Here is a 13,421-nt window from a genome sequence, read left to right as displayed (position 1 = left end):
GGAATCGGGAAGAATCCCGCCTGCCGGTCAATGTCCTGGAACTCCGGGCGATCAGGCTGTGCCTCTCCAAGTGGTCTCTGAGCCTACGGGGCCGCCTGGTCAGGATTCAGTCTGACAACGCTGTGGCGTAAGTCGCTCACATCCTCCGGTGGGCTGAACAGAACGTTCCGGCTCTTTCGGCCGTGTACATTCCGGGTGTACAGAACTGGCAGGCGGACTACCTAAGTCGCCAAACGCTAGACCAAGGAGAATGGTCGCTACACCCCGGATGTGTTTCGGTGTCTAAAATGGGGCACTCCAGACGTGGATCTCCTGGCATCACAACTTAATCAAAAGACCCGTGAGCAGACGCGTTGGTGGCGCCGTGGGGTCACAATCGCCTAATCTACGCCTTCCCTCTTCTGAAGCTTCTACCTCGTCTGCTACGCAGAGTGGAAGCCGAGGGGGATACCAACAATCCTAATTGCTCCGGATTGGCCTCGCCGTCCCTGGTACGCAGATCTGGTGCGTCTGGTGGCAGATATTCCGTGGCGCCTGCCACTGTGAGAGGACTTTCTGTCACAGGGTCCTATCTTTCATCCTGCTTTACAGTCGTTGGCTTTAATGGCGTGGCTATTAAAAGCCAGGTGCTGAGGGACCGAGGTCTGTCGAATTCGGTGATCTCTACCATGCTGCAGGCGAGGAAGTCTACTTCCCGAAAGATTTACCATTGTGCGTAGAAGGCTTACATCTGTGTGAGGAGATGAATTGGCACCCCCGTGCATACGTAATGTCCCGGATTCTGCTGTTCTTACAGCGTGGAGTGGATCAGGCACTCGCCTTAAGTATGATTATGGGTCAGATTTCGGCTGTTTTCTTTCAGCGACCCTTGGCGGCGCACTCTCTGGTGTGTACGTTTGTGCATGGGTTTTGGCATGTTGCCCCTCCGGTACATCCTTCGCTGCCTCCGTGGGACTTGAATTTAGTCCTCGGTGCTTCAAAAGCCTCCGTTTGAGGGCATTAGGGAGATCCCTTTATGGACTCTTTCCCAGAAGGTGTTTTTTCTAGGGGCAATTACATCGGTCAGACGGGTCTGAATTGGCGGCATTGTCTTGCAAGGCTCCTTACTTGGTCATCCACAGGGATAACGTGGTGCTGCGTCCACAGCCGTCGTTCCTTACTAAGGTTGTTTCGGCCTTTCACCTTAATGAGGACATTGTTCTCCCATCCTTGTGTCCTCGGCCGGCGAACCCAAAAGAGGCTGCGTTGCATTCCTTGGAGGTGGTTCGAGCCCTACGGGTGTACCTATCTGCTACAGCTCCATTTCGGAGGTCAGATTCACTGTTCGTGTCGCTGACTGGTCCTAAGAAGGGTCTGGCGGTCTCGTCGGCCACCATTTCTAGGTGGATCAGACGGGTCGTACTTCAAGCCTATGCTCTAAGGGGGCGGGCGTCCCCCTTCTCGGTTACGGCGCATTCGACCAGGGCAATTGGTGTCTCTTGGGCTTTCCGCCATCAGGCGTCTGTTTTACAGGTGTGTAAGGCAGCGACTTGGTCGTCAGTCCACGCCTTCTCAAAGTTCTATATGGTGGATGTGAGTGCATGTTCAGATGCCTCCTTCGGCCGCAAGGTTTTGCAGGCGGCTGTTTAAGGTTAAAGTTCCTCCGTTGAGGAGCTCCGATTTGTTTGGGGTGAAGTTGGTTTGCTGTGTTTTCCCACCCCTCGATTTTTTTTTTCTTTTTACAGTGCTTGGGGACGTCCCTAAGGTCAAGATTCTGCTGTGTCCGTCCATGAACGGAAGAGAAAATAGGATTTTTGTACTCGTCATAAAAATAAACTTCTCTGAGTTCATAGACGGACATAGCACCCACCCCTCCTTTTGTTTGTACTGCTTGTTGACCAACTGAGGCTGCAGAGCAGAGTGGGGGATGTACCCGGGAGAACCGCCCCCTGGGAGGTACTGTACTGTGTGGAGTGTTTAACACTTAACATGCTGTTTTTCTGCCTAGTCAATCTCCTAGGAGGAGACAGACCTGTTATCTGCCTGCTCAGCGGGGATCAACGGAGAGATCCCCGCTAAGCAAAGCGGAGCCCACACATGGACAGCCCCATGTGAAAGAGGCCTTGGGGAGATTCACTCTTTGTCCTGTTTATCATTATCAAAAGTAAAAGAAAATCCTACATTTTGGGTTGAGGTCAACACTGATGGAATCTTCCAATAGGGACACTACTTCTGGTGACACACCTGGATTCCCTCACCTTTTTGGAGGGATTTCCTCTCACTTCTTGTTGTGGCTATAAGACAGGAAGTGATGGGAAATCTCACCTTTAGTTGCATCAATGCACATAGTGCCCAATTTACACACATCTGTAGGCTTTATCACAAACTCGGCAACACGTGTGCTTTAGGTGGGAATTAATAGATTTGCATGATGTTGGAAATCCGATGCTTGGTTTCATAAAGCCTACTTCTAGCTGTCCAAACATGTTAGACTGTACAACCTCCTTTTAGATTTCTCAACCATGGAGTGCAACGGACTCCCTAAACAATTTTATCTCATTAGGTATGTTCTTGCTGTACACGTGTGGATTTTTAACCCGTGAAAGCATTCACAATTTTATTTCACTGCATATCTCGTATTTTCTTTAACTCTGTTGCTTAGGTGAATATTTTGCTACTCCATGGCCTGAATTGTGTTTTATTGTTCCCACAGGTTTAGTTGCGCATAGTGATCTAGATGAAAGGGCAATTGAAGCTTTAAAGGAATTCAATGAAGAAGGTGCATTAGCTGTACTTCAGCAATTTAAGGACAGTGATCTCTCGCATGTACAGGTAAGTGTGCTAGCGTGAGAAACATGTCTCGTTTTGGGATGTCCTCACCAGTGGGAAAGCATGTCCGTTTTGTTGATGTGCAGTGATTACATGTCAGTTTGCTGGTGATAATTTAATGTAAAAAGGCAGGGGGTCTTCAAATCTGTTGTGCCCCATGTTTTATTTGGAAATTTTACTCTAGTTAGAAGTGTGCGTATGGAATTTAGTAAACCGAAACCTGTAAAGTGTGGTGTTTTTTCAAAAAAAGTTTGTGCTTGAAAATTTAAGTTAATTTTTCTCGCGTTTTAGTGAATGAAAAGTTTTGAATTTCAGTGAGGCTTTTTGTGATGGTGTTTTTTTCTTGTCTTTTGCTTTAGAATAAAAGTGCCTTTTTATGTGGAGTTATGAAAACGTATAGGCAGAGAGAGAAACAAGGGACCAAAGTTGCTGATTCTAGCAAAGGACCAGATGAGTCCAAGATTAAGGTATGTGAAATTTTGTTTCCCTCATTTTGTGTTGCATTTGCTTGTGTCTTAAGTTGGCTTAATTTACCTGTTTAGTAAACAGTTGCGCCACAGAAAATACTTATTTCTGTGTGCAATTTTAAATAAACTACTGCATGTTAAATTATCCTTTTTAACCACTTGCCCAATTGGCACTTAAACCCCCTTCCAAACCAGACCAGTTTTCAGCGCTCACGTTTTAAATGACTATTATTCAGTCATGCAACACTGTACCCGTGTGACATTTTTGTCTCTTTTTTTCACACAAATGGATTTTTTTTTTTGGTGGTATTTGATCGCCTCCTGGGTTTTTTTCTTTCTTTTTTTGCGCTATAAGTGGGGGGAAAAAAGACTGAAATTTTTTTTTTTGTCAATTTATACTGCTACGTATCTTGGGTAAAAATGACCCAAATCAGTGTAAATTGTTTGGTCTTTGTGAAGGTTAGTTAGTCTACAAGCTTATGGTGCCAATCATTGAAAATTGATTACACCTGATCTACTGACGGCCTATCATTTCTTGACACCAAGGAGCCAGGACAGTACAAATGACCCTTTTTTTTTTTTTCTTTTTTTTTTTTAAAGTAGACATTCCAAGGTATTAAAAGGCATGGTGATTTTTTTTTTTTTTTTCCACAAAACTTTGCAAAATGCCTTTTCTCTTATCGTCCATGGATGGACACGGCTCCCTAAATCCTGACAAGTGGAACATATAACCCACTTGTCAAGTATAAGGAGCTGTGTCCGTCCATGGACGACAGAGAAGTTTTTTTTTTTTTTTTTGAGTACAAAAAAAAAATTTTTTTTTGCCCCTAGAGAAGGCACATAACATGGCATACTCTTAATATAATAGAATAAAGGTAGCAAAAACAAAGTCAATAGAATTTGGATGCAGAACTTAAGCTTTGATTTCAGAGCTCAACTTTTTCTTTTTTGAACAGACATTAAGGCCGGATTTGTGCGAATTTCAGCTCTTATCTCTGCAGAGAGATCGAAGAACTGTTCAGCAGATCATCTCTGTTTTAGCTGCGAATTTGGAGACCTGGGAGAGGGGAGGGGGAGGGGGGAAGTGTATTGAGGTGAATGAGACAAATCCTGAAGAGAAATTGAATCAGATGTGTTCCCATAGATAACGGGCCTGAATTTGCACCGGAGCCGCACCGCAATGCCTAGAAAACGCACACGTTTTTTCGGCAATGCGCAGTGCGAATGCATCATGCACACATATGTGAACCAGCCTCATTGAAAACAATGTATTTAGAAATGTTCTGCGAATTGGATGCGGTTTAAGCCACACTCAATTCGCATAGGTGTGAACCCGGCCTAAAGCTTTTTAAGTGGCTCTAGATTAAAAGGTTAAAATGGCAGCTTGTGTCTTGCATTCTGGCATTGTGAAATATTCAGAATGCCTTTTTTTTTCTCCCAGACCCTTCTAGACAGAACAGGATATACTCTAGATGTGACAACTGGTCAAAGAAAATATGGCGGCCCACCACCAAACATGATCCACTCAGGACAACAGCCTACTGTTGGCACAGAGGTAAAGTGTATTCTACTGTAATGCCCCATTCACACAGGGTGATGAGCTGCGTGCCCTATGCAGGGCCATGTTTTATCGTACCACTGTCCTGCACGCAGGACGCAACTAATTGCCCATTGTGAACAGGGCCTAACTTGCAATTATATCAGTTTTACTTGTGAATCTAATATCCATTCTTTTTAAATCAGATATTCGTAGGAAAGATTCCAAGAGACCTTTTTGAAGATGAGCTTGTACCATTATTTGAAAAAGCTGGATCTATTTGGGACCTTCGTTTAATGATGGATCCTTTAACTGGATTAAATAGGGGCTATGCATTTGTTACGTTCTGTACTAAAGAGGCTGCACAAGAGGCTGTCAAGTTGGTAAGTGGATATATTTTATGTTTTGGAGGAAATTCTTTTGCAATATTTATGTAAACATGTTTGTTAATTTTGTTCCCCAAATTGTGTGTAATATATAAAAAAAATATATCTATTTTTTTCTAGTATAATAACCATGAGATTCGCCCTGGAAAACACATTGGTGTATGTATCTCCGTTGCCAATAATAGACTTTTTGTTGGGTCTATTCCAAAAAGTAAAACAAAGGAACAAATTGTGGAAGAATTTGGCAAAGTCACAGGTAGGATTTTATTTTTTACCTTGATTTTATCCAGCTACAGTGTACATGCAACTAAATACTAAAGTCTCTTGTATGATAAAATCCAAGACTCTGATGCTCCAGTGCCATCTAAGTTAGGCAGGGTATTTGTTTTTTTCACTGATCATGCAGTGGTGAAGTTTTAATCTGTTACATAATCAGCCCTACAGCTGACTGCATTTATGCAGTTTGGGGAACTGCATTAAAAATATGTAGGGTTAAGGGTCACGAGAAATGCAGGGATTTCCTCCTAAAAATGCTAGTTGGCCTGGCTATGTTGCCAACTTGCTATGGTACTTTAAGTGAATGACCTGGTTCAAGTATGCAGATTGTAGAAACAGAAGTTTTGATGTATAAATACTACTAGGAATGTCATTTAGTATGGAAGCAAGAGAGGCCACTGACCACCAGAAAACTAGCAAGGAACACTTACTACTCATCTTACTTTTTCATTTTTCATCTTGTTTTTGTAAAGTTTTTAAATATTTTTACTTTTGCTGATTAAATGTAAAAAGATGAGCTACCTAATATTGTGTTATGGTTTTATTTTTTTTGAGGGATTTTCATGCCAGCTGGGGGTTTTCTACTTTGATTAACACAGAACGTCCCTTCCAGCCATGGAGTATGAAAGCTCCAAGTGCTTTTGTATTCATTGGGTGTTAAACATTTAGGCTGTACTATCATACTCCATTTAGTGACTAGCCTACTGAAAGAGCTTGCAGCCATTGCCTGTGTAATCGTCATATTAATTGCGATAACCACATGATTTTCATTTTTAAACCAGCAATGACTGTATCCTATCTTTGTAAGCCCTTTGTCATTGTAAAGCTGCTGGATCAAAAAATATATTTTGGCTTGTTGCTGTGGAATACAGCATTTTCATATTTCCCCCAGGCTAATTAAGGCAAGCCTACTACATCTTCTAAGTAGTGGTATGCCACGCAAGTAGCTCAGCATTTTGCAATCTTTTGCATGTGTTTCATTGACGCATAGTTATGAGGGTCATGTCAGATCTTCTGACTTTACAGTTATTAACATAGTAAGGCTTCCAGGAGCAAGCAATTTTGTGTGCCATTTTGAAGATGTGGCAGATGGATTTATACTGTCACGTATATATTGTAGCTGGCTTTATTTTCCTATTTTGTACACTTTTAAACTCCAGGGCAAGATGGGCCGTGCAGGTTTTATTTTCCTTTCTTTTTTTAGATATACCGTGAAGCAGTTTAAGTGACATCCTGTATATCAAAGAACCTAAGGCTGTTAAACATTGCGATCATAATTAAGTTCATGGTTGACACCTTTCTTATGTTTCTATCCCCACAGAGGGTCTCACCGATGTTATATTATATCATCAACCAGATGATAAGAAAAAAAATAGAGGTTTCTGTTTTCTTGAATACGAGGATCATAAAACAGCAGCCCAGGCTAGGCGTCGACTAATGAGTGGCAAAGTGAAAGTATGGGGTAATGTTGTAACTGTGGAATGGGCAGACCCTATTGAAGATCCTGATCCAGAGGTGATGGCAAAGGTAACGTGCAATAATCGGATGACTTTTTTTATAGGCAAGTTCTACTTGCTAATCAGCCTTTCATATGTACTTGTTATATTCAGAGTCCCTCTATTGTGTCCTTGGAACAAGTGATAGAAAATCTGTCCAGTGGTAATGGATTGGAATGGGGAAGTGTTAGAACAGCTGTCCATCTCTAATTGAAGCTATCCCTTCTGGGATATTGGTTGAAACAAGGACAGGAAAGAGAGGGGCAATCTCCAAGAAGTACTAAAACCTGAAAGGGTTCTAGCCATTCCCCAGCCTATTCACCTAAACTTATTATGTATGCAGACTTGTTTATTGTATTGACAATGAGTCCAGGCTCTGGGCACAAGATGGATCTCAAATGTCAGAATCCTGTATTTTCATTGTTTACATTTAAAGCGTTTTCACGCGGGGGGGTGGCGTTGGCAGAGCTTTACCGCTGCTTTTCAGCCACTAGCTTTTAACCCCTACTAGTGGCCGAATAAAGGGCCAAAACGCTTTGCAGGCGCTTCGGCAGCATTGCCTATTAATTTCAACGTTTTTTGCCGCAACGGGCAAAAGATGCTTCTTGCGGGGCTTTTTCCTGCCATCACACCACTCCAATGTAAAAGGACTCGGGCTCTCACACTAGGGCTGCAGGGGAGGGGTTTTGCAGTCCCTATTTTTAGCCCTTTAGCGCCTGGGAAAAACTCCTTGTGTGAAAGGGGTTCTAGGGGGCTAGGTTTTCTGAAAGCTAGTTCTGATGGGTGCTTAATGGAGATTTTGGCTGATGATTGACCCCTGCAGTGTTCAGTTTAAGTGTTATGGACTTAAATTTCTCCATATACATATGTTCTCAGTGGGTCAGTATTTTATCCTGTGACTGGCTATAGATTTATATTGCTTCTCATTCCGAATGTATGTGTAATGCTGTCCCCAAAACAGGACCTTGTAGTCTGACCAAACCTTTTATAGATTTATTTTTCCTATATATTGTCAGATCTCTGGTCCATATGTAGAAAAATTTGCAATACTCCGAATACTATCTGTAATGGATTATGAGGACCTGTCATTCATTTCTTCATTTGGCTTGTCTACTAAAATTACAATTTACTGCAATGTTAAGCTGGCTGCTACCAAAAGTAGCCATCTTAGATATTGAAACAGTATGTCTCAATATGCTTTAGACTAAGCATCTAGCCATGTGTTTTAGAAATGGCTGTGTTGCCACTTAACCACTTCAGCCCCGAACCATTTCGCTGGCCAAAGACCAGAGCATTCTTTGCGATTCGACACTGCGTCACTTTAACTGACAATTGCGCAGACGTGCGACGTAGCTGGCAAACAAAATTCCTTATTTTTTTTTGCGCTATAAGCAAAAATAAAGCGTAAATTTTGAAGGGGGGAAAAAAAAGCAAAATTATTATTCTTTGCTATAATATCCCCCAAAAATATACTTTTTTTCCCCCTCAGTTTAGGCCGATTAAGTATTCTACATATTTTTGGTAATAAAAAAAAAAATCGCAATAAGTGATTGTTTTGCGCAAAAATTATATCTTCTAGAAAATAGGGGATAGTTTTATGGCTTTTTTTTTTTTTTTTTTTTTTTTTTTTTTACTTGTAATCAGTGATTTTTATCGTGACTGTGCCATTAGGGCGGACACATTTTTGAGATCATTGTTATTTTTAGTGATCAGTACTATAAATATGCACTGATTACTGTGAAAATTACACTGGCAGTGAAGGGGCATTGGTTGGCGCTGAAGCGGTTAAGTGTGCCCTAGGGAGTCATTCTTACTGTTAGGGCGTGTGACACGTCACTGATCTGTTCCTGATCACTTGGCTCTCCCCGTTCTGCAGCTCTGTGACCCGATCGTGGGTACACCAGCGGACATCGAGTCCGCGGGCACGATCACGGAGCTTGCGGCAGGGGCAAATTTCAAAGTGACATGTATATATACATTTGCCTAGCCATGCCATTCTGCTGACGTAAATCTACAGCAGCTGGTCGGGAACCAGTTAACAGAGCTGCTGTTTAGGATAAAATTAGACCTGACTGGGCACAGTGAAAGAGAAGCTGAGTGGGTACACACAGGCATTAAGTGGGCACAGTTGTGGATGCTAGTGAGACAGATGTAGAGCTGAATAGGTATGTAGCAAAGTGGAACAAAGTATGTTAGGATACTTGGTCCGTTCTTTGCCCAAACATCCCTTGCTGTGATCACCTTTTATACTTCAAGGTAAGGATACGAATTTAAAAACAAAAAGCTGACTAGTTTTCAGCTGGTTCAGACAAAAATTTGTATTTACCGTTCATGGATAATATACATTATAAGGTTTGTATTTACGAAGCAGCAGTTTAAAGCGGAGTTCCGGCCACAATTTCACTTTTTATATATAAATACCCCTGTAATACACATGCTTAATGTATTCTAGTAAAGTTAGTCTGTAAACTAAGGTCCGTTTTGTTAGGTTGTTACAGCATTTAGACACTTTATAAAATAGAAATTGACTGGGGCCATCTTAAGTGTGGGCATCATGAAGCCAGACTGTATGACTTCCTGGATTTCAGCCTTGCAGATCTCGCACATGCTCAGTGCTGCACAAGCAGTGTAATAGGTTTCAGATCAGGTTTCAGCACCTGTACTGTCCAAGTCACATGATTCTTCGAGACTGGGGAGTGCACAGACTCCTGGAAAGTTACACCCACTACATTCCCAGGAGTCTGTTGCGGTGTAGGTTAGGAAGCTTAATCACCCAGGTGCAGGAAGTGGGAAGATTAACTATTCTGCCTAGCAACAACACTTTGAAGGCATCTAAAAAAAAAAAAAATTTCATAAAGGACTAATGACATTTTTTTAAAACTACTGATGTAATGTTATATTTATGGGTGGAACTCCACTTTAATTACTGTGGCTCTTTCTTTCAGGTAAAAGTTTTGTTTGTTCGTAACCTTGCCAACACAGTTACAGAAGAAATCTTGGAAAAAGCTTTCGGACAGTTTGGTAAACTGGAAAGAGTCAAGAAACTGAAAGATTATGCTTTTATTCATTTTGATGAACGAGTTGGTGCAGTAAAGGTGAGTTCTTCGACATTTGTCTGTTATCCGACAACTAGATAGCTAAAAACAACTCGGTTGGGTCTGAATTCGCCTGTACCAAGTCAAGCATATCCATTTTTTATATATATATATTTAGTCTCTGTATACACTTCCGTCATTAAATTGTATGTTGCCCTAAATATCTTTTTTCTGTGTGTATTGTCTAGTATAAATTCATAGTCCTCTATTTTTATGTATATCTTCCATCTGAAGTACCTGGTTGATCTTGCCTGTAGCCAGGTACAGGACATTGCAGACACACAGCATGCCCTTGGTGGGTGTTTTTTTTTTTTATTTTTTTTTTTAGCTAGTGTCATAGGAGGATGGATGCCATTATTTTCTGCTGAGTAAAGTCTAACCAATCTTTGCTAGCCATTTTTCTTCGGTGTATTTATTTTTTATTCCATTCGCTTTAATCAAGATTTCTCACTACATCATGGCCTTTCCTCAGCCTGTCCATGCAGTATCATACCCAGACCCCACTGGACTGGATGTGCAGCGCTTGCTTGATGACTCTTGGGCATGTGGTTCCACTTGTGGCCCTTTCCAGAAGAGTGTACTACTTTTTGCCTTTTCCTGCAGAATGCCCTCGGCATTGGTAGCCTTTAGAGCCTCCTTGACAGGTGGCATCTGTGAAGGATCGGCCTTAAGCTTCCAGCGCTGGTCCGAATTGAGGCTATATCTGTTGTTCACAGATGTCCTTTAGAGAGACTTGGTGGGACCCTTAAAGTTGTTTACCAGTCCTCCCCAAAACGGAAGCCTGCAATTTGGGGTGGGTAAAGTGGACTGCCCTCTGGATACAGGAGTGTTCAGTCTCAGCAGAGACCTTAGGGCAGATGAACTATTTTCATATTACTGGGTTTAGTAACACTTTAAGTCAGATTATTATTCTTTGGCATAAAGGGTGTACCTCTAAGTCCTTCAGTGTGGTTCCATTTGCCTATTTCTTCTCCAGACTACTACGACACAACATCCTCTCATCTTGGGATTGGTCCTTGGTCAGTTTGTTTTTATAAGTGACCCTTATTTTCGGATGTCCCTGGCTTGCTGGCTCAAAAATCCAGTTCTGGTACCCCAAACCCTTTCTTCCTTGCTGATTGTCCCCATAATGAGGAACCAGCTCCTCCTTTTTTTGATGGCTCAGACAGCTCATCCAAGCTTATGTTCTAATGGGTGAGGTTCCACCATTTTTCTGTCAAGTTGCTCACTGCATGATCCATTAGTGCTTCTTGGGCTATCCAGCATCAGGCTATTCTTTTTCAAGTTCTACCAGGTGGATGTTCAGGCCCCTTTTAATGCCCGTTTATTAACGCATAATGTCCTCCATGTGGCTTTTTGAATTAGATTTTTTAATATATCGAGGGAACACTGGTCCCCCCTGTTTTTGTTTTGTCTTTTGGTATTGCTTTGTCACAAAAGCATACTGGCCCTCAATTTTATTTCTTTTGCCAGTGTTCAATCTTCCCATAGGTTGGCAGTAAAATCCAACAAACCCTTAAGTCTTGTTCCCTTAACCACTTAAGCCCCGGACCAATATGCAGCCTAAAGACCCAAGGTGTTTTTACAGTTCGGGACTGCGTCGCTTTAACAGACCATTGCGCGGTCGTGCGACGTGGCTCCCAAACAAAATTGGCGTCCTTTTTTCCCCACAAATAGAGCTTTCTTTTGGTGGTATTTGATCACATCTGCGGTTTTTAGTTTTTGCGCTATAAACAAAAATAGAGCGACAATTTTGAAAAAAAAGCAATATTTTTTACTTTTTGCTGTAATAAATATCCCCCAAAAACATATATAAAAACATTTTTTTTCCTCAGTTTAGGCCGATACGTATTCTTCTACCTATTTTTAGTAAAAAAAATCGCAATAAGCGTTTATCGATTGGTTTGCGCAAAATTTATAGTGTTTACAAAATAGGGGATAGTTTTATTGCATTTTTATTTTTATTTTTTTTTTTTACTACTAATGGCGGCGATCAGCAATTTTTTTCGTGACTGCGACATTATGGCGGACACTTCGGACAATTTTGACACATTTTTGGGACCATTGTCATTTTCACAGCAAAAAATGCATTTAAATAGCATTCTTTATTGTGAAAATGACAGTTGCAGTTTGGGAGTTAACCACAGGTGGCGCTGTAGGAGTTAGGGTGCACCTAGTATGTGTTTACAACTGTTTGGGGGTGTGGCTGTAGGAATGACGCCATCGATCGTGTCTTCCCTATAAAGGGAATGACGCGATCGATGCGCCGCCATAGTGAAGGACGGGGAAGCCGTGTTTACACACGGCTCTCCTCGTTCTTCAGCTCCGGGGAGCGATCGCGACGGAGCGGCTATAAACAAATAGCCGCGCCGTGGTCCCGGATCGCTCCCCGAGCGGACCCGACCTCCGCATGTAGCGGGGGGGGTCCCGATCGGACCCCCCACCCGCTAATAGGCGAGGACGTACCTATACGCCCATGTGCCTGTACGTGCCATATTGTGGACGTATATGTACATGGGGTGGTCCTTAAGTGGTTAATGGACTTCAAGAAAGGAAACTTGGAGACAGACAGGTCCTCTGGTTTATATTCATGCTCATGTTTTTGCTTGCTACAAATTTGAGATATGCTTTTGGGTAAAGAGGGGTTGGTTATCTTGAGCTGGACTTTTGTTTGCCATTGTCCAGTCCTGTAGAGGGCAGTTTAACCAAACAATATTTAAATTCCTATTTCCCTGAGAGAATTTTACAGCGAGTACAACATTTTTTTTATATTCACTTGCAATGTTCTGTTGAACTTGCTAGAAACTTTAATTGCCTAACACAGCCTCCTTACATGTCATAGCCTTCCTCTCCAAAATGACTCTTTGCTTGGCAAGGTTATCTGAGCCCCCCCTTATCTCTCATACATAATCCTTTTTAGTTAGCTTCCAACAGAGGAGTAAAAAGGGGATATTATAGTGTCACTTCAGTGACAGCAAGGACTGCAGGAGCTGCTAATACTGCATCCAAGATGGCAGCAGCAATTTCAGGGCTTTTGGATGTCTACACATGCAAAGCTTTTACTGGTAAATGGCATGTATACAATTTTTTTACATGCTCATCTCTTGCATAATCTTATGGGAATATTTGTTAAAATTGTAATAGATTGGCGATAGGGTCTCTAAAAACACTTTGGATTTTGAATTGGATTGTAACGCTGCAATTTATGCTTTTCTGTTTTTTATTTGTTAATCTCTTTGTACCTGATGGTTAATTGCTGTGTTTATTAAAACTCTGTTAAAACAGGCAATGGAAGAAATGAATGGAAAAGACCTGGAAGGCGAGAACATTGAAATTGTTTTTGCCAAGCCACCTGA

General features: G+C 41.9%; 1 protein-coding gene across 9 annotated transcripts in view; it reads left to right on the top strand.

Annotated features, from left to right (window-relative positions):
- The window catches only part of LOC120937091 (synaptotagmin binding cytoplasmic RNA interacting protein), a 43,411-nt gene that overhangs the window by 17,304 nt on the left and 12,686 nt on the right, over window positions 1-13,421 (top strand). For all 9 annotated transcript variants that reach the window (XM_040350059.1, XM_040350058.1, XM_040350057.1 and 6 more), the window contains 8 exons: window positions 2,693-2,811; window positions 3,168-3,275; window positions 4,717-4,830; window positions 5,019-5,195; window positions 5,319-5,454; window positions 6,796-7,001; window positions 9,916-10,065; window positions 13,351-13,421. The exon at window positions 13,351-13,421 is cut by the window's right edge. In XM_040350059.1, the coding sequence (XP_040205993.1) occupies window positions 2,693-2,811; window positions 3,168-3,275; window positions 4,717-4,830; window positions 5,019-5,195; window positions 5,319-5,454; window positions 6,796-7,001; window positions 9,916-10,065; window positions 13,351-13,421 (1,081 nt within the window). The remainder of the gene's footprint in view (window positions 1-2,692; window positions 2,812-3,167; window positions 3,276-4,716; window positions 4,831-5,018; window positions 5,196-5,318; window positions 5,455-6,795; window positions 7,002-9,915; window positions 10,066-13,350) is intronic.

The sequence above is a fragment of the Rana temporaria genome, chromosome 4, assembly GCF_905171775.1.
Source record: "Rana temporaria chromosome 4, aRanTem1.1, whole genome shotgun sequence".
Taxonomy (NCBI): Eukaryota; Metazoa; Chordata; class Amphibia; order Anura; family Ranidae; genus Rana; species Rana temporaria.
The sequence above is the reverse complement of the archived record's forward strand: the minus strand, read 5'-3'. Positions and strand labels throughout refer to the sequence as shown.